General features: G+C 42.3%; 1 protein-coding gene across 1 annotated transcript in view; it reads right to left on the bottom strand.

Moving 5' to 3' along the window:
- INSC (INSC spindle orientation adaptor protein) overlaps positions 1 to 21,673 on the bottom strand; it is a 1,175,511-nt gene that overhangs the window by 164,298 nt on the left and 989,540 nt on the right. Inside the window, exon 8 of the mRNA XM_086958676.1 lies at positions 183 to 361. Within this exon, the coding sequence (XP_086814802.1) occupies positions 183 to 361 (179 nt within the window). The remainder of the gene's footprint in view (positions 1 to 182; positions 362 to 21,673) is intronic.

Raw genomic sequence — 21,673 nt, 5'->3', positions numbered from 1 at the left:
AACAACAGGGGTAGGGTGGTTAGTAGGTAATTCACAGGTAGAACACACTTAATAGCTTGTCCTAAATAGTACAGATATAACAAGTAGGTACACTCATAAATAAAAATATTTTAACACTGTCAGGGTTACATATTTCTATCCATATACTGGTATACAAGTTTCAAAGTGTTTGCACATGTTACCTGATCTCTGGAATATGGGGTGTCCACTCTTTGTTTGTCTGAACAAGCTGATAACAGCGTTTTCATTGCATTCAACTGAAGAAGCATTTCACAAGCCATTGTGTCAAAGAATGTAATATTGGCAAGAGCTGCAGAAGCAAGCAGGCAGACCTCTCCACAGGATGCCTCTTGGCACAATTCTAGGAAGAGAGAAAAATGCAAGTTATTTTCATTTTGTTTTGATATCAATATGCAAATAGAGCTCAAGAAATAGCATACATTTGGTGCTAGCAGTTGTAACCATTTATTTCCTGATTGGCGCTCTTCAGTCAGGTGTAGTGAGGTTCCAGTGGCACAGGGAGCAATTTATAAACAGTGTCATAGATATAAACGAACCATTTTATTCAGCTGCTAATGTTTATTTTAATCTCACAATTCTGCAAGAGACAGAGAGTGTGGACTAGGCACGTATCCACATCTTTATACCTGCCTCCCATTCCAGCGTGTGGGATCAGAAAACACGGGCCAGATGACATAAACTGTCGGAAATATTACCCCAGTGCAGTTCCACAGCACCATGTGCAATATTCTGCAGAAGCAAAATACTGCTTCTGTATTGAGTCTGTGCTAAAGTCACATGGACCTGGCGAACTGCAATGTTGCAATACAAAGTTGTCAAGCATTAGCACACACTGGCCTGATATCAGCGCAATGCATATAATCTGAGGAAAGAGTTTGAGCCACAATGTGGTAGGAGATGCTCCCGGTAATATGACTTGAAAACAGTCACTAACCCATCATATTGATGCCATGTGTGTGTGCGGGCTCACCGTGGCTAGTAAGTGTGAGGTACGAGACAGAAGTGGAAGAGCGGGACACCCGGTAGTTGGGCCTGGGGGTTTGAACTAGTCATGCAGAGGTGAGGAGCAGGAGGTTTTGTATTTACTTTTTGGGTGACAAGCAATGTCCCAGATCAGGTTTTAGGGGACAGGAGAATACGTCTGTCACAGTTTTTTGGCCCAAGCATGGGGAATAACCATTCAGTCAAATGTTTTCGAATGCTCATTCCCAATTCCTGAGACGAATCTGCTTATATATACCTTGTACACTGAGTAAGTGCTAAGTCTCAGGGGTGGGCACCCTTTGCAGGGCACTTTATAGTGCATCAGCGGGAGCATTGCATGCTGCCAACATGAAAGGACGTGCTATACCTCAGCCCACAGCCCCTGCATCCCCTCACTCGCCCCACACCCCCAAGAAGTGTCTGTAGATTTAACAGGTGCCTGCCCACATCCAATAATCTAGGCTTTGATTTACAGCACTCAGTTACTTTGGTTGCAGGAACAATGGGTCACTTGTGATCTAGCGTAACAGTTTTTTCCCTCCTACCACCATTGATGTTGCTCCACCATGCCTGTAATGAGGGCCTATATGGAGTGCGTCAGCAGGCAAATTTCTGTTTTGCCTTGAGAGATAACACGAGAAAGGGAAAGTTGTCTCAGATGGGGAAATTATGAAGTTAGCCCCAACTACGTATGTCGAAAATGTGTCTTTTGTACAAAGACTACAAGGACAGCGTTGGTGTATTTCATAGGAAAATAATGAGTGCACCATATTTGGAAGACAACTGATTAAAAAGGTGATTAACATTTAATAGTGCGTTTTTTTTAAATATAACCTGGAGACACACTGTTGAATCTTTTTACAATGTGCCAAAATATCAAGCATTTGCAATGTAATAGGTCTCGCCTTTGTTAGAGTTTGAGCTATAGGCATTGTAAATGACAATGCCTTTTATTTATGTGTTTTGAAAACCAACACATATATAAAAGGCATTGGTATTTATAATGGCAATAGCTCAAAAGCTCGCAAATGCGCAACGTCATTCAAAGTACACTAAAAGGGAGGGAGAGGGGGAGGAAAATGCGGCAGTTGGGGAGGCCCATGTGTTAACAGGTGATGCGGCGTCAACAAAGTGAATACGACGGGTCGCATCTAAAGAAAGGGGCACGGCCACCATTAACGTGAAAGCACGGCATGGGGCGCGTTCACAAAAAAAACGTCACTAATTTAAATGAATGCTTCCTGTTAGAAATTTGGCATTCCAATGGTACACACCAAGCTCGCATTTCCAAAGCTCTCCCAATGGTGGCCGCTATATTTACAGCAGACTGCGGTGGCAAAGAAAATAAAGAAAGGAGCGCGGCTGCTACAGTTAAAGCGGACCACGCTGGCAAAGAAAATAAGGAAAGCCGTGCGGCTGCTATAGCTAAAATGGACCACACTGGCTAAGAAAAATTAATAATGTTGATGAAAAGGTGCAAGTAGGGTGAGCCTTGCATTTTGTAACTATGACGTAGCCACCATAACTAATAAAAATATAAAAGCGGGCGCCCTGCTGTGTTGTAGGAAAGCATGTCATGGGTGGAAAAGGAGAAAATCATTTAGGAAAATTGTGCTCATAGACTAAATAAAATATACGGAGTAACAACACTAGTAAAATAGCCAGTCCTCATAGAAGGTTACAAATGTAGAAAAGGCGATACTAAGGAGGAACCACCAAGCTTATTCATGAATCAAAAGCAACAATTTAGAAAGGACAGTAACAGGAGCCAATTGAAAAGATGGGCGGACAATGGGCGGAGCTTCAAGTCTATACCTGAATAAAGTATGCCGTGCAGAGCAGCGCATGCGCTGCCCAGGCTCGACCTAAAAATCAGAGATAGCTTGATAAAATATCTTTTTTTACCAATCTTCCATTAACTGCTTCTGTGAAATTTCTTGCATACTAAGAATAAACAAAAGGTATTTCAAGCACCTTTCTAGGGGTTGACTTGTCACACTAAAAAGATTGCAATTATTTTACTGCTCATATATCCTAGGAATTCAGCTTACAGTTTAATAAATTAAGCAAAGACACTTGACAAAACAACAGCAAATAAAATATGGCATGCAAGCTTTATTCTTAGCTATCACTATGATTCCAATGGGCATTAGCGACATATTCCATATGATAGGCAAGGCAACCTGAGAGCATATATTTTATATATTTTTTAGTTATTAGCTTTTTTATATTTTACATGTTTACAAGCACATGCTTTACTAGGGTATCGAGGGTGAAAAATCGTGCTTGAAGCTTGAAAAGTTTTGACCAGATTCTTAAAACATGTTCTGGAGTATTTCTACTTAGTTCCTTCCTGAAAAAAATATCAGGGGTTGCAGATAATTTTTTCAGCACCTCGTAAGCACAAACAACGTAATAAAGAAGAGTTACCATTTTAGTTAAATATGCATTGCTACCTTTTACACTTCCTCGCCCTAGTCTTCACCAGTGAAGTGGGTCCTAACTGTACTTGCGCCCTTTAAATATGTTTTACTTTGCCCCTCCGCCTACAATCATGGATTCCTCCTTGTAACAACAGCATATCCTGTAAATAGCATGGAAAGAAATTGGAAGCAGAGCCAATGTGAGGAGGGAAGCGAGAGCAGGGCAAGGAAGATCGGGCTCTCAATATTAGAGATTACCAATAAGAAATCAAAACTTTGACTCAAATAACATTTGAATCTCTGTATATGGTCACTTAAGATATTGCATTCCACAGGCAATTATGAGCAAATTATAAACAAACGAAATTGTAATGGACTCTTATTATTAGCGGGCAAATATTATGCTATAAGTCCACTTGATATTTCTTCAGGTAAAATATATTTAATTGGTGGAGGCATGGCTAATTCTTAAGAAAATACTTCAGCAAACTGTCATGAATGATGATATGGATTATTGGAATTGACAAATGTAGTTTATCGGTAAAATTTAGGTATCAACAAATATTTGTGTACTAAATGGCACTAGTAGTGTCCCAATAACATGTTCCTACCTCCCTTCTATTCAGTCATTTCTAAAAGCTCGTCTCAACCACACTCCAGATGCCCTACTGCTCTAAGCAAACCACCCATTGGATGATAAACTACTTGCTATAATAAAACCACCTCCATATAAAGCTCTTTGCTGTTCCCTGGAAATAGGTCCACACTATTTCACCAATTCAAAAACAAATGAATTAAGAAAGGTTTGTATAGCACAAACATGCTGCACCCTAAAATAGGAAATGCAAAAACAACAGTTGATGGACAAACTCAGAACAATGTCATGCATTCACCCCAGTACAGAGATCTGTGCCTAAACCCATCGATTTTTTGCTCACCATGCCAGTCCAGTTTGGACCCAGCCGTATGTAAATCAGTCTTGACCTTGTGCCTCATGGGAACAGTCCAGCCTGAACTGCCAAGACAGGTCCTCCCTGGACTGGAAACAAGCATCCTAGGACCGGTTTCGCGGTTTCACCCCTCTTCAGACAGAATAGGTTGACTCCAGTGGCAAAAGAATGATGGATAAAACCCAGATCGTTATGGCTGAGGGTGGATGTTTGCATTGTCCAGCATTCCGCCCATCAATTGTTTCTTTTGCATATGTCGCCCTAAGTGTAAAGGGCATGCTCAAACGTGGGTCCCGTACTCACTACACCACTGGATTCATGCTAGCCTGGCTGATGAAGGGTGATGGCCTGAAACTGGTCCCAGGATGCTTGTTTCTGGTCTACGGAAGACCTGGCTTGGCATTTTGGGCAGGACTGTTCCCACAAGAAACAGGGTCAAGACTAATTTGCATATGGTTGGGTCCAAACTGGGGTGGTGTGGTGAGCAAAAGAATGATGGATTAAACCCAGATCCTTGTGACCGGGGTGAAAATGTTGCATTGTCCAGCATTCCGTCCATCAATTGTTTCTTTTCCTAAAATAGGAAGCCAAGGTCCACCACTCAACCCAGTAGTCAAGTTATACCATGATATCTATGAAATTTAGTTGAAACAATTGGTATCACAAAAAGTATACAAGAGTGCATCAATTGGAGACCTTAACATTTAAAAATAATTTGGAATTGACATTATTTTGGTATGCGTGCAACACAAGCAATGATAGGTCGCTCTCCAGCTATCGTGAGTAAGTTATCTTAAGGTGGCTTATAGATAAATTAAGTATTGCTTTTACATGACATAGGGACATGTCATCAATCACCAATACTATTATTTTCACAAAGAATGCATACCCTTTTGCCGGCAGACACCGTCACTCAGTCATGCAGGAGAAGCTGCAGACTCAGACATTCGCGAACCAGCAGCCTCTCTGTGTACAGTTTTTACAAGAGAGGTACCACAAGCAAAGGGATTCGTAATAAATCATAGTTTTATGAGTATTCTCTAACTCTGAAGAGAAAGGAGCCACGGCTATCTGTGACATATCCAATACCTTACCTAATGCCAGCGAAGGTAATGTTTATCTGCTTTGCCCATGTACTGAGTCACAAGATAAGCTAGCACGTTAGAAAATAGGATCCTGCATCTAAAATTCTGTGTAGACTCAAGCGGCATTGCAATTAACAAGCCATGTCATTAGAATACGGATTAAGGGCCACTAATGGTAGAACTAAATCTGAGAGCAGATTGGCTTTCACATATAATAAACCTAATCACGCGAGTCACATCGAATAAGATTGAATTATATTACACTCAGGTATAAAGTGAGGAACATTGTAGTAAAGTCAAGGGTTGAGAGTGACTATAATTCACTCTACCTCCATATTTAATCCAATGGTTTCCGTTTCTCAAACTTCGACCACGGACCTCCAGCTATCTAACAACAAGCGCATACTCAATTGGCACCACCTAGCAGCTCGTCCTGGCACTCTGCGCACAATGACACAAGATCTCACAAGTGCCACCGCTAACCTTGAAGCACTGCTGACCCAAACTACAAACACCGATGAAGCTACAAGTGTACATTCATGCTTCTTTGTCTGCTAAGAGCACCATTTTATAGCCACCTATTCCCAACCATATGGTAAACATCACTAGAACTACAAAACTCATACATGGTTTAATAAAGAATGCAGGCAGGCTAAAAGGTTGTTAGCACTGGCCATTAGATGTAAATTCATGGAGCAGATAAAAGATAAAAGGAAAGAATATAAGCAGGCATTACAGAGAGCAAAGAGGGTCTGGGATAAAAAGAGATGGAGTGATATGCTTAGTGCTTGTACTGACTTGGGGCCCGATGTAGGTTGCCAATTACCGGTCGGTAACGGACGATTTCGGCCGTTAACAACCGGTATTTGTGGTTTGACATGTAGGTAGGCTTAATTTACAGAATCGGTATATTTACAGATTCGGTAAATTTACCGATTCGGTAAAATACCGAATCGGTAAATTTACCGAATCGGTAAATACAGATGTAGGTGGCACTGAAAACAGTGCCACAGGCCATTCCCGATTCGTTATTTACCATGTAATACTATTATTATTATTATTATTACATTTCTTATATAGCGCCAGAATCAACCCCCGAAGGGGTATCTCCGCGCTTGCCTTGGGAACCCGTCCTGGTTTTTCCCTGTGAGATAGCCCCTACAGGGCATCCCCAAGGTGAAAGCCAGGCATCCCGCCGCGGGGGGCCGTTGTGGAGATTAAGCAAGCTTAATGCCCAGAGTTGCAGAGTGTGAACCCGTGATTAAGTCAGGCACCGAAGCGAGAATTATCAAGTCCGTGGACATTTGAGCTCAACACCCTGCCGCGTCGGGAATCGAACCCTGGTCCCGGGTCTGACCTCTGCTTCAGGGTCTGCCTTCAGGGTCTGCCTGCTCTAACCAGTGAGCCACACTTCTCCACTATTACATGGTAAATAACGAATTCCAGTATACATGCACATCTGTGCATGTAGAACCTGTGCCATGTGGCACACAGACATGCCCTAAGGGCCTGTTTGTGTGTCACATGGCACACAAGGCAAAATCAGGGGTGCAACAGGGTGTCAAAGTGACACCCTGTCACCCTTGCAAAATCGGTAATATTACCGAATCAGTATTTACCGATTCAGTAATTGACATTGGTTTCTATGGGTCTGTAGGAATCAATGTTAATTACCGAATTGGTAAATACCGATTAGGTTATTACCGAATCATACAGATTCGGTAAAAATTACCGAATTTTTACCTACATCTGATTTACCGAATCTAGAATACCGAATCGGTAAAATTCGGTATTCTAGCGTCGGTAAATCAGATTTACCTACATCTGGGCCAAAGATCTTGCAAGTTTTGGGCCTTGGTGTCATGGGAGGCACATGGGTAACAGAGCAGCCAGCAAATCACATCCCTCTACTTGCATAGTACAACAATTTTAAGGCATTATATTCTAACAACTTGCAATACGTCAATTGTCTTGCCTTAATGAATCATGAGCTTCCACCAGATGATCTAGTAATTGACGTAAGCGAGGTTAAAATTGCCAGGGTAAAATTGCCCTAGATGCCAATCTATGTGGCAAAGCTCCTGGACCTGATGCAGTGACAAGGCTAACTGGTCAAACTATATATTAGCACTGTCAAATGCAATTGCAAGGTGTTTGCCCCCATCCCGGATTCCTGGAAAGGAGCTGAGGTTGTTCCAATATATAAAAAGAAGATATAAGTTTGCCCACAAACTCTAGACCGGTAAGTCTAATTAACACCATTGAAAAAGTGTCTGCCAGGTGATATTGGGGAAAATACACAACTAGATTGAGGATAATAACATACTTTCCACGCTGCAAGTGGGAACTAAAGAGAAAATGAACACCATAGATCAAGTTTTTCGCTTTTTGACACTATTTGAAGACGGTTTTATTCATCAGGGATCTATTTACACATGCCCTTTGTCGATCTGAGATCTGTCTTCGATCTTGTACCCTGTCAAAAGCTGTGGCAGTGCTAGGGGACATGGGGATGCCCTTAAACATTCTTTCTATTCTTGTCCACTTATACAAGGACAACTATGCTAGAGTAAATTGGGGCAATAAGGATCAGCTCTCAGACCCCATTCCGATTTGTAAGGCTTTTGTCAGGACTGTGTGGTGACTTCCACCCTGTTTTTGCTATATCTGAATAATGCAGTCTCCTTTTTGACAGCTAGCCCCTGCGATGCTCCATCGTTGGTCAAAATAAAAGCACATAGTAGTATAATGACCATTATACAGGGTAGACAGACTCATGTGTCAGTCAGTCAGTCAAAATACTTTATTTCGATAATTCAATATCATAAAAAGACGGTGAAGCATACTATACAATCAAATACACATTAAAAACAATTACAATTCATATATTTAAAAAATATCCCACAGATTTCACAAAATTGTTAAAAAGAATCATTTTACATAAATAGAACTGCCATATTACATTACTCTATTAAAATACCAATACATACAGTGCAGAAAGTCCAACTTTATAAAAATTCAATCACTTACAATTCATCATTTTCTTGTTCCTGACCCTAACAACACCCACCAAATAGCTGGCAACAAGGAAAATGATCCTGGGGCTGTTAAGTAATTGTAGATATAGGAGAGCGGGCTTGACTTGAAGGAACCCTGCCTCCTTAAGGATATGAACAAGAAACTTGGTCCTTATTACCGTGTAATGACCACAAAACATCAAAAAATGCATTGTGTCCTGCGTCGAAAAATTATCACAGGAACACGGTGGTGCCTGTTCAGGACTACTCCATTCAGAAAAGTGACCTAAGTTCAAGTGGATCATATTAAAACGAAAACGTGTTAGAAGAAACCTGTGGAAAGAACGATTAACTAAAACAAGGTAGAGTTCAGGTCCTGGGGGATTAGCAGCAATAAGGTTGGCCCTTACAGTGGGTTTTCTAAGCTCAACTTCCTCTCTGTTTAGTATCAGTATTTGTAACATAGCCCCCTTTATTAGTGCTATGTCCTTGCAAGTTATTTTGTCAGGTGAGAGAAAGAGCTCAGGTCTCCCTAATTTGTAAAACCAATATATAACATAAGATAACCACTTAATTTTATTTACATTGTCTAATGAGAGGCAATCTTTAATAATGACATGATTCAAAGAGAGTTCATCATTCAGCCAGGTCTTCAACCAGGATATTAAGGGGGCCACTCTTATCGCGTCTGTAATAAAACCGGCCCCTAGCTCTGAGTGTATCGTATAAGATGGGGTAGACTGTGGCACTGATAAAATAGTTCTCATAAATTTATTTTCAGTGACTTGTAGACAGTCTGTTGCACTGTACCCCCATATTGAGCACCCATATATGGCTACCGTCAAACATTTTGCTTTATAAATGTTCAACCTCTCACTCGTAGCGGACGCACACGTGCATTCAACCACTATCAGGACCATCGCTTTCAACATTCGATCTACATAGATCGACGTGTACTGGCCACAGTAATAATACCCAGATGCCTACCCCCTCAGGTCGGAGGGCTTGACACCAACATAACGAGCATCAACTGCTTTCACTCTAATTCATATCCAACAACACATATTGTTGTGCTCTTCGCGTTATACAATTTTTTCATCCCAATTCAGGGCTACAACCACTGACCTACTCCTTTCAGTTCCCCTCACTGGCTGGGTGGATGCAACATTCAGACTGTTCCTTCTTGTAATGCAGGGGCAGAGGGGAGCATGTTCTAAACAAGGAATCGACCACCGTTTGTATCATGCTGAACAATGCATTTAGAAAGGGCTCATTTTAGACGTTACATTGCAACTTCTGCAAGGAATAAGCTGCTGTTGTGGCTGTTTGTGCAGAGGAGGGTTTAAAGGTTCTCCTTTGATTTTCAGCTTTTTTTCAGAGGATGATCATGACTTGAAATGTAATTAAAACTGTTTACTTCTATAATTTGTAGGGATTTTTAAGTATATATTTTAATCAGACACTTTCCTAATTTCCTCCCTAAAATGGGGTATTCCAATCACTGACATTAAAGTTAATGCACAAAAACTGTTGGTACATACAGAGACTTTTTTGTTCAAGATACAGCTGATCAGCAATTCAAAAAAGGTATTCAGAATTATAAGATGTATTGCTGGCGTAGCTGTTAACTTGTACTCTCTTGATTGTCCTAGTCCCCGCTGTTCATTAGAAGTGATTCATTGTTAGAAATCGCCCAGGCCATAGCGCATAGGAAATAGTGCTTCAGATTGATATGAATGTGTACAAATACTAGTGCTGTGTGCCGAATGTGCAGTTTGACATTTGCAGAGGCTAGCAAATCCATATTAGCTTTTATTTGTGGTGATAAGCTGATGTGGTAGATTCATTTGAATGGATATGCTGTCCGGCGACCATGTGTACATTTGCTTTAACAATTGGTTCTAATATTTGGAACATCACATAAGGGTTTGGACACTTTGAATACCTCCAGCAGACAGAACATTCTGCTTTCAAAGCACGAAACCAGAGGATGCTGACTTCAACAAGCATGCTGGAACCTTTAAGTGTAATAATCAACATCTGTTGGCAATCTCCAGAAAACATTGATTTTATTCTAGTTACTTCCTATGAGCCTTTTGCCCTCAGCAGCTTTTAGAAAAATGTGCTTAATTAAAGCAGTTTTTCTTTTGATTTTTAGAATGATATAAGGGAAGAATGGTGATTTGAGCACATCTATAGACCTTAAGCTGTGGACTCTATAATAATTAACTTGTTAATTATTCATACTACATCAAAAAGGTATAATGCTAGTTCTCCATCATGGGTTTTCTAAATATCAATGTGTTTCCATTGTGGGGAACTGTAGCAATATGAAGTGTGTTCTCAGCTGAAAAATAAACTGTCTACAACCATCAACGATTTCTGTTGTGGGGAACTGGTGCAATATGAATCGTGTTCTCGCACAAGAATCAGGCATTCAAAAAGCTTGAAGTCATTCGTTTGTTCTACATTTGCTACATACTCTGGTAGTCTAGCAGTACAAATTGCTTGATTGTTTGCTTGATGGCTCTGCTATATATTTTGGTCTATGGGGGCTAGTTCTAATTTTGGGCATCTGGCATATTGACTTTGAAAGGAGAGGGGTTTGAGATGGCCTTGCCAGGTTTGAAACTTGTCCTGCAGGTCACAGCGCATGCCATTTTCAATTTGCAGAGTTGTCTAGTGACTTTGTTTTTGAATGTGTTGGTGGCTGCTTTTGATCCAATTAACTCCCTTCTTATCTCTTGAGGACCCAGTTGAAGTTGAAAACATCTCGCCAAGATCTGTCTGTCTTTCATTTACTTCTCCTTACCTGTTTCAGTATTATTGGGTAAATTCATCTTATTCTTCTACATTTTCTGGATTTTCTGGTGAAAAATTGAGCTGTGCCTACGATTTAATTTATTACTGGCAAAATGCATACATGCATATCATTGTTAATGTCCTGATGATGATCCTATATCTTTTGTAGGAATCAAAACGCCGTCGACATCTTGAACGGCAAGTACACCTCTTTATTAAATAGTTATTATGTGTAATGGTGTCTCTGCTATAATTTGTATGTCCTACCAAAATGTGTCTCATACAAACAATTTACTCTGCCTGACCATTTTTTAAGGTCTTGCCTGAGCCAGCACATGCGCTGCATGACATTTAGTATTGGGGTTTTCAAAGTGCTGCCAGACTTCGCTGGCCTCAAGCTTGCAGTTACGCATGCGTGCACACGCGCAGCCGCCATCTGCCTGCCTTCTAGCGCGATTACTAATGCGTGTGCACGACTTGCGTGCTTTTGCGCGCAGCCGCCATCTGCCTCCCTTCCAGCGCGATCACTAATGAGCGTGCACCACTCGCGTGCTTTTTTAAATTTCCGTTTGCTGCTTAGCGTGCGCGTGTGCACTCCCACTTGTTTACTTCTTGCTCCCTTGCCTTCTCTTACACTTCCTCCTTGCCATTCTCCAATCCTACCTTCCTACCACAAGTCCATACCAGCCACTCTCTGTGTCCCTACCTTCCTCTCCCGTGCTCACTCTGTCTGCTTCCTAGGTGCATCAGCCTTTCTCTTATGGCTGCCCCTTCCTCCCTCAGCTCTACTCCTACCACCCTCCATGGTACTTGCTTCTCCTTTTACCCACTTCGTTATTCTTGAAACCCTGCCTTTCTCTTATGCTCCCTCTTTGCTGTCCTAGTTGCGATGATGCCCCGCCTCTCTCGTCATGCACCCTCTCTGGTACCTTCCGTGCCCAAAGCCTTTTTGCCTTCTTCTCTCAATACTGCTTCCGACTGCACTGCATCGAACTGTACTATACTGTGATTTTTATGTCTCTGCCTTCCGTGATCGTTCAGTCTCCCTACCACCCTTCCACACTCCTGCCTTCCAGAATCAGCCTCCCTCCCTCCTGATGTAGGGGCCGTATGTGGTGGGTGCAGCACTAGAATCGGGGATTCCCGAAGGTCTCCTGTCCCGTGATGTGTTTTTGTTGTGGGCTTTTTTTTAGGGTGCGCTCTGCTGACTGACAGGGCGGGCTGCTCCCAGCTGCCATTTGCACACAGCAGGGGCTGCCACTCACCATCAGGTCTGAAGTTAACACGTACTCCTGCCCCAAAGACCCCTCCCCCTTTGAGCCAAGCCATTTGCTTTTTAATTAGTCAGAAGGACCTTCCATTTTTGCCCTGTTTCCAGGTTTACATTTCAATAGGATCACACAGATCCCTTTTACAGGGAGACCAGTAGGTGTGCTCCCACCCCCAGCAGTCAGAGCACATCTTTTAAAATGTAAAAGTTATGTATTTAATGCGTTTTTTGTGTTTGGATCGGGAGGAGGCTGGAATTGTGTGACAGTTCTTACACCTCAACAAGCGTTTTTATTGGGATGAGGCTCTGCGGTGCGCCATTCAAAATCTGCTCATGGTGTTGGGTTTCAGATCCCAACAAAAGATTTCTGCGGGTAAACATTTCATTGTTTAGCGACTTCTCAAACTTTGCTACACTTCCTCATAGAACAGTTACATTTGCTAGTTCCTAAGACGCCGGATCAAGGGGATTTGATTGGCTACAAAGTTTGTTATTGGTGGGGTGGAAGGAGGGAAGGGAAGTCGGTTGGAAACGAGATTTTTGACAACAGGTTTCCATGACAGTCTGGCCTCGTGCCGGAGGCTGAGCAGAGGCTGGAGCTCCTCCTACCACGACACGCTACTTCAGAATTTCAGCACAGCCTTACATTATGTTTCCCTTACAGTTTCCCTTATTTTGTGATATGCTCAATTGCTTGGTTATTTCATTTATTACCTACCAGCAAACATTGTTCCATGCAGTAATTTTGGGGTCGGCGAAGGGGGTGCTTTCACTGAAAGTTAATTACTCGAGGTAAAGCCATTTAGGTTGTTTCTTTACCTTTCACGTACTCGATTTACTCTTCCAAGTGATAAGTACTTGCGTCGGTCTCCCAAGGTTATACATATTTTTAAGCATGGGCAGAAAATCCGTTCCGCTCGCGGATTTTGCGGATTTTCGGTAAATTTACAATCCGCGAGATTCGCAAATTTCCCGCGAAATCCGCGAGCGGAACGGATTGGGTCAAAAGTTCAAGCTGACTTTTGTAACTCTTTCAGAATGGCGCCGGCAAGCTGCCAGAGCCATTCTAAAATAGTTACAAAAGTCATCTTCAACAGGAAGCTCGAATAGATAAAGTAAAACAGGTGCTGCTCAAATTCAGTTACACAATCATTAATCACCCCAAACTTGGGGTGATATATTGTGTAACTTAATTTGACCTTCAACTCCAACACCTGCTTTACTTTATCTATTAGTGCTTCCTGTTGAAGCTATTTGCAGCTATTTTAGAATGGCGCTGGCAGCTTGCCGGCGCCATTTTAAGTGGGGCTGAGGGCAGAAGGGCACAAAAGTGGGACAGAAGGGGACAAAAAATGAGTGGGGCAGAGGGCAGAAGGGCACAAAAACGAGTGGTACAAAGGGCAGATGGGCATAAAAAACAAGAGGGTGGCAGTGATTAACCAGCAAAAAAAAAAAACCCAGTGAAAACGCAAAGCGCCTCGCGAACACCCGCGAACACGCAAAGTGCCCCGCGAACACCCGCGAACTCGTAAAAATAAAAAAATCCGCAAATTCGCGTGAATTCGGGAATTTTGCGGATTGCGAATTCGCAAATCCGCAAATTCACGGATTGCGAATTCACAAAATTCACCCATGCTTACTTATTTTCTGAAACAGCAGGTTGCCGATCATTTTATCCCGATTGTGTTTAAAGGTAGTTCTGATGATGTCACCGCCAGTGACAACCTGGCGCCTACAAGTGATTTCATCACCCTTGCTGACATTTTGACACTGCCCTACTGCATGCATTGCTTCTTGAATTTGATCTGATTGTCTGTTTTGCATCCTTGAACGGTTACTCTGTAACTGTTGGTGGTTGTTTTTATGGACAAGGCCCAAACGTTTTATGTTAATACTTAACATGTAAACCCATTTTTAAATACTTTATATTTACCACTACTTATTTTTTGTATTGTACTGCCACCACAATGGAGCAACTGAGCGATGCTTATCTGCTGGCACAGGTGCAGTACCCCTTTTTCTCGTGTTTAACATTTAATGATCATGAGGCAGCAATATTCGTAGCTCAATAAATCCCATACCACTATTACTTTGTAAGCAGAAATGGTCACTTTTATTACAACAGGTATGTAACATAACTTTCCATAAATGCAAAACATTGTAAATAACTCAACCTCACTAATACATCGATCACACCTGCTTCTTACCCTTTTTCTTCCCCATTTCTCTCCCACTGAGATCCACTCATCCCCTTTCCCCCCATCATACTAACAAACTCCATCCCCACTCATTCCTTCACCCATTCTGTGTCCTTGGTGTTGTACGTGTAGCACAGGTGATGTTGTTGCATCAAGGATATTGTGCTGCAAAGCGAAATACTTATAAGGTCCCAAAAGCGAGACATATTGGCTATGCCAATGCTTGTTGTTTCATGTTGTACGTTCTTCCCACTAAGTTGGATACAGGTTTGTGTCCCACTTTATTTATTTCTTGCTGAATTTTGTGTATATTTAAGCAGCTATATATTAAAAACACATGTCTGGACAGCTGTAAAATATAGTACTGATTGGGTCTATATGTATTGTTTGCTCTCATTAATCCTTGTCTAGGGACAACTGACTTAGCACCACAGCATAACTCAGCATCACCTTTGCACAAGCAAGCCACCACTAGCACCACCTCAGCATGACTCAGCACCACCTGAGTATCATTCAGCACCACCTGGGCATCACCTCCGCACCACCACCTCATTATCACTCCACACCACCTCAGTCTGCCTTCAGAATCTGGTAGCTTTTGATTCTCCCCTTGTGTCTGTCCGCTGCAGGTGTTGTAATTCATGTACTATATCCCAACCTCCTCCCTACCATTGTTTCTTTCCTCCATAACAAAAAAACACTATAAAAAAGCAGCATTAGAAAAAGCAGGAAGAAGTTGCCAGCATTAAAAGGACATACAAAACTAGAAGATATTTTAGATGTAAATTGTTTTTTAAATAGGGTCGTTCAGTTGTAAATAATGTCTTCTTGGTTATATATAAGGTAACAAAATTGCTTATAAGACTTTTTTATTATAACTTTTTACATGCTGCACAGCAGCCACACTGCTCTACAACATAGCCTAAAGACATTGGCAAAAGCCAATAGCTCTGGCGAAAGACTTATAAGGTCCCCAAATGGGAGACCTAGTTGCTATGCAATTTTTGTGTTATTGTGTTGATGGCTTTTATAGCATTGATGCCGAACAAAGCTTGAAATGAAATGAAATTCTGTATATAGCTCAGCCCTACTGTGCCCATAAAGCATTCCATGCCATTCAGCCATGCAAACATCTGATGCATGATCAACAACAGATGTTGCCCCTCACCCGGTGAAACACATGCTGAACATGCTCTGTGAGTAGTGTAATATCAGAAGAGACTATGCCAGCGGATACCAAAAGGCTATCATGAGGCCTTTTATGTTTTCTAGACAGTGGAAGCTGTTTCCTTGTATAAGGTCTGCTGGGATGTTTGATTGGTCAACGCTGCCAGTCAATTAGCGAGCATTGATATTGTCATGGTTGAACTAACCTGGAGAATTGAATCCAAGGAGCATCTACCGCCCGAAGCAAGCCCCTATGTAGTGGTACTTGGAGGGTCCCAGAATTGAAGCCAGACCAGAAAGAGTCATAATCTGAACTTAAAAACAAGACAATTTACTGGCTGAATCAGAACAGGCCACTAGCGGATAACAAAAGTGGAGAAATCTTGCATGTCAGAAGGGTAGACTGGTTAGGCAGGAAAAGCAAAGATCTGGTGGGCAATTGCATTAGAATTTCAGGGACATTAGATTGGTGGAGCACATATTAAATAGTGGCACTTTTCAACCAGCAAGTAGTATAAGAACGTTGCCACTGGGATATTTTTATCCCATGCAATGTGCCCCCATGATCCAAAGTTTTATTCGGGGAGAATGGGGATGGGCCAAAATGTTAACGGGGCTCGAAGCTATGTTATGGACGATGCTCTGGTAAAAGAACAGGATCTTTCCAACTGGGCCAATAGATTTAGCCCCCTGATGTCCCTATAAGATAATGATTGACTAAGAATATCATCGGGCCAATTAGATGAGTCAATCAGGAGGGAGGGTGACAAATTTAACTTACAGGAATTGACAGGACGAGTGTTGAGGGTGTTTAAAATAGTTGTTTCATCACAATTGCCTGTAAGTAAAGCGTCTCACGCATTGCTAAGCTCCAATATGGAGATTTACCAGGAGCCTGAAAATCAACCCAGCTCTCTAATAGGTAGTAACCTCGAAGAGAAGTTGAGGGTGGTACCAGCCCTGTTACCAACAGAGAGACCTGGGGTACAATTTACCCCTACAAGGCCTGAGAAAGGGCCGAGGGTCCAAAGCCAGAGAGTCAGAAAAACTTGATAGGGAACTGCAAGTAGAGGGGGAGCTAAAGATATTATCCTGGAATATAGTGGGCTTGGCAGGAAAATTTGATAACAATGAATGGATTAGCGGGTTTCAGATAATTAGCCTACAAGAGACCTGGGCGGTTGATAGTAACCCCCTCCACATGGCAGGGTACAAATGTTTTTTGGTGCCCGCTCAAAAAGCCAGATCAGGAAGAGCGATTTGAGGTTTATCATTTTATGTAGACCTAAACCTGGAAGGAGTGTGGACCAGTCCATCTTGGTCATCACACACCATACAGTCGTTAGGGTTCACCAGTCCTGGACTAAAGCTGACCTTGTTTTACTTATATAATGTAAGTACCACTAAATGAAATAATCCTACATTACAGGAACTAGACTATAGACTCCATCAGGAGCTAGCCCACAGAAAAGGAGCCTTAGAAACCACCATATTAATTATGGGTGATTTTAACTGACATTTGTGTCCAACCCTGTTCCCCTTGAATGCAGATTGGTCTCATTGTTCTATTGTCCCATTGAGAAGGGCCCACATTTTGAACATTCTCCAGAGGGAACAGCCCTTAGTAATCTCCTAAAGACCCATGATCTGGTACACACTATTGATCTGGTTCGCCTGCAGGAAGATGGGTCCCTTATCCCAACTTTTAAAGGGAGAGGATGCTCTTCTTACAAAGATTATATTTTGGCATCCAGGCAGGCAAAAAATTGGATTAGCTCAGTGGGGATTGACTGGAGCGCATTCAGCCACCATACTCCCTAACCTTAAAACTTATACAGCGGGGCCGACCCAAGATATGCCCACAGGTGGTTAGTGAGGTGAGGGTAACTGATCAGGGAAGGCGGCTTAGATGGTCGAAAATTGATGCTGAGGCATTCTTTAAAGAATTAATGGTAAAAGGGAAAGTACAGTTTGATGAATGCCTAGATCCCACGATAGAGGGGAGCAACTTGGTCACAACATTTAGGTCAGTGACTAAACTGGTAGATGGTCTATTGAAGACACAAGCCCCCATGAGAAAAAGTATGCAGCCAAGATGGTTCGATAGTAAGTGTTTGCGAGCCCTGAGAGAACTAAAACTTAGTTTAAAATCTAATCCCAGGGATAGTTCAAGAACAGTCCAGTGTAGACGGACATATAAAAATGCACTGAACCAAAGAAAGCTCACTCTTCAAACTGAAGCATGGGCAGACTTAAGGGAGGCTGGAGAAAGAAGGGATATGACTCAATTTTGGAGGATTGTTAATAATCCATGTTTTCAGGATAGTAATACCCCTGGGATTGGGACGAACATTTTACCAGAACAGTGGGTATCACATTTTGAGGGATTATACAATCACAATCAGGACATAGATCTGGAGAGGGGGTGGGTTGACCTACAGGGTCCAGTTATTGAGTTTTCTCCAGTAGAAATAACGGAGGGAATCCAGGGCCTCAAACGTAATAAAGCCCCAGGCCCTGATGTCTCACCACCCGACCTGTACCTGAGTAACATAGATTTCTCGGCCCCCATTCTTACAAGAGTGTTAAATGCAGCCGTCAAGTATGGTCTACCTGGCTCCTGGTCTACTGAAGTTATTGTTCCCATCTTTAAGAAGGGCATTAGGGATAACCCCCAATGTTATAGACCAATCTCCCTGATTGATGTCTCAGCCAAAATCTTGGGTAGGGTAATCTTGCAGCGGCTCATGGAATGGACAGAAGATCACCACATAATTACGGATATTCAGTATGGCTTTAGAACAGGGAGGTCCACAAGTGACCAATGCCTCAATCTTTATTTGCTAGTTTGCAAAATACACTAAAGCCAGCAATGAAGCCATGTATCTGGGGTTCATGGACCTAGCAGCTGTATTCAACCATGTTAATAGGAAAAAGCTATGGGTTCTGATGAGGGATATGGGAATTGACCCAGGTCTGATCAACATCCTTAGAGAGTTGCACAGGGACAAGACAGCCAAAGTCCGCTATAACACGGAGGGGGGGAATACAGAACCATTTCCTTGTACTAGCAGAGTGAGACAGGGTTGCATCCTTGCCCCCTTCTTATTCTCGCTTTATATTAACAACTTAGAGCAGGCCTTGATCGCTTTAAATATAGACTGCCCAAGAGTAGGAATGCGTCATATTCCGGTGCTTTTATACGCGGATGACGCAGTCCTGCTAGCCCGTACTCTGAGGGGCCTGCAATGCTTAATCAATGGTTTTGTTAAACTCATGGACACCTTGGATCTGTTGGTGAACCTGAGCAAGTCCTTTGTGATGTTGGCTGGAACTAAACCCTGTAGGAAATTCTCATATATAATAGGGAATCACACACTAGAAAAGGTGCAGTCTTTCTCCTACCTGGGGTTGCTAATTGACAGAGCACTAAAATTTAGATCCTTAGTGGAGGAGCGCTGCACAAAATTAATATCCTCAAATGGCGCCATAGCAAATTTTGGCCGAAGGTTGGGTCGCTGGTCCCCGGAACAGGTCATGAACCTTTATAGTTCTACAGGCTGCTCGAAAGTCACGTACCAATCAGAAGGGTGGGGCTATGTTAACGTTGAGCAATTGCAACTGGAGGAAAATAAATATATGCGAAGGATCTTAAAAGTCCCCCAGAGTACCCCAGCTGTAATTGTGCATAGCGAACTGGGGAGACCTTTCATTGAGGACCAGGTCAAGCTAAGACCCATCATGGCATGTTTAAATATCTGGGTAAACCCTGAGGCAGACCTAAGTAGACAAATCCTGAGTGACTGTCTGCACAGGGACAAAGGTTTACAAATGCCGTGGATAAAGATTGTTAAGGTCACTTTGGAGGGTATAGATCGGAAGGATCTCTTCATTAACCCCAGCACAATCTCACACCCTGACAAATTGAAGATGAAAAGATTGTAGTCTGACCAGTTTTCCACACGTAGAGCAGAAGGGGAGATGACCAAAAACTCAGTAGGTGCATACAGTGTTATACAGAATTGTTTACTTTTGTGCCCCTTTTATAAGTATCCTAGGCGTAAATTTTTGGTGGAAATTTAAAAAAGGAGAAGTTTTGTCACGCCAAAACCGCTTTAATTTTTTTGCAAAGAGCAAACGATCCATGGACACTTTTGCTGTATTATGAATTTCATCAAGGTTGCTGTGAGGTTAAGAAATACAAGAGGAGAGGGCTAATTACTGGACCACTAAGAATATACTTTTTATCTAGATTTTATATGTAATTCAAGATGTTGTTCAGATGTAATTTCATTCTATTTTAAACTTTGTATATACGTGTACTTTTATGATGTTTTTTAATCATCGAATAAAGAATTACTGAACTAAACTGAACTGAATCCAAGGAGCAATGCTAATATCCATACTTCCCGGAACTCAATGAAACCATGCAAATAATATACATGCAGATTGGCAATAGATTGAGGAAGTGAAATGGGACAAAAGATTGAGGAACAGACATATCATTTACGATTTTCTTACTGCTATACACTGCTGTTACTGCAGAGGGACTGATATCTACAACAAAACAAACTCTTTTAGTGTTATGTCTATGATATTATGGTTAACTATTTCTACTGTGGCATCTGAAAAAACTTGTGCCAATCTCTTTATAACAACTCTATGACCAACTACTGAAAGATACACATAACCTGTATAAATGATGTATGGAATAACCACAACCATAATACACTTTCTTATAACTAGTTTAAGAAGTAGGTGACCAGGTCAAAGGTCAGGCGCACAGCACGGGGTAGAATATAACAAAATGAAATGTGATTTAGGTGAACTCCAAGAGAGAAATGGGGACCGGTAACCATACAATCCCCAGAAAACCCTGGAAGACAATCCAGAGTTTGTCACAAAATTGCATATGTTACTCCCTGAGCTCTACACAAATAAACACCAATACAACCTCTGCAAAGAAAACAGTTCCACTTAAGTGCAGTAGTAATGTCTCTCGTTTTTGTTAATATATCTGTTGAAGTATACAAATCCAATGTGGAACTGTTTTCTTTGCAGAGGTTGTATTGGTGTTTATTTGTGTAGAGCTCAGGGAGTAGCATATGCAACTTTCTTATAACTACACCTTCTTTCAGAGAGTTCAAAATCTATCAGTGAACTGGCGGTATGGCTTGCCGGTGGAAGATGGCGGATGCATAACTGCATCGCTCTGCTCTGCCCTACACATTTATTCTGTGAAAGCAGAGTCCTGGGAGCCCATCTGACTCTTGCAGCCTGCGGCATTCCCCTGACACACCCTGCACTAAGTTGGGGGCTTATAACGGAGTGGAGCGGGATGCTTTTTGTTCTCCTTTGGGTGCCACAGCCTCAGGCCGGATGACCAGCTGACGGTGAGTGGAGGTCCCACTGCTACAAGAAGGGGCAACATGGCTGCCAAAAGATCGCTCATAGTGAGATTCTGCTATGGTGTGGAGGTTTGCAGTGGTCCCGACAGCAGCCACGGGCCAGGGTTCTGGAGATGTACCTGCTGGCTCCAGTGGGACAGCACCTGGAGGTGGTGAGTAAGGAGCCTGAACAGATGTGGTTTAGTCCAGGGGCACATCCTGTAGCAGGACCAGAGCCCTACTTCTCCCCTGCACGGATTAAAGGTGCCTGGCATAGCACGACAGCCCTGAGATGAGGTGATCCCCCCACCAGGACCCATTTCAGCAGCCAAAACCCCTTTCCTTGAGTCCCCTGGGGGGCCTGTAGCA

The sequence above is a fragment of the Lissotriton vulgaris genome, chromosome 2_1 (assembly GCF_964263255.1).
Source record: "Lissotriton vulgaris chromosome 2_1, aLisVul1.2, whole genome shotgun sequence".
Classification (NCBI taxonomy): domain Eukaryota; kingdom Metazoa; phylum Chordata; class Amphibia; order Caudata; family Salamandridae; genus Lissotriton; species Lissotriton vulgaris.
This window is presented reverse-complemented; position numbering and strand designations above follow the sequence as displayed.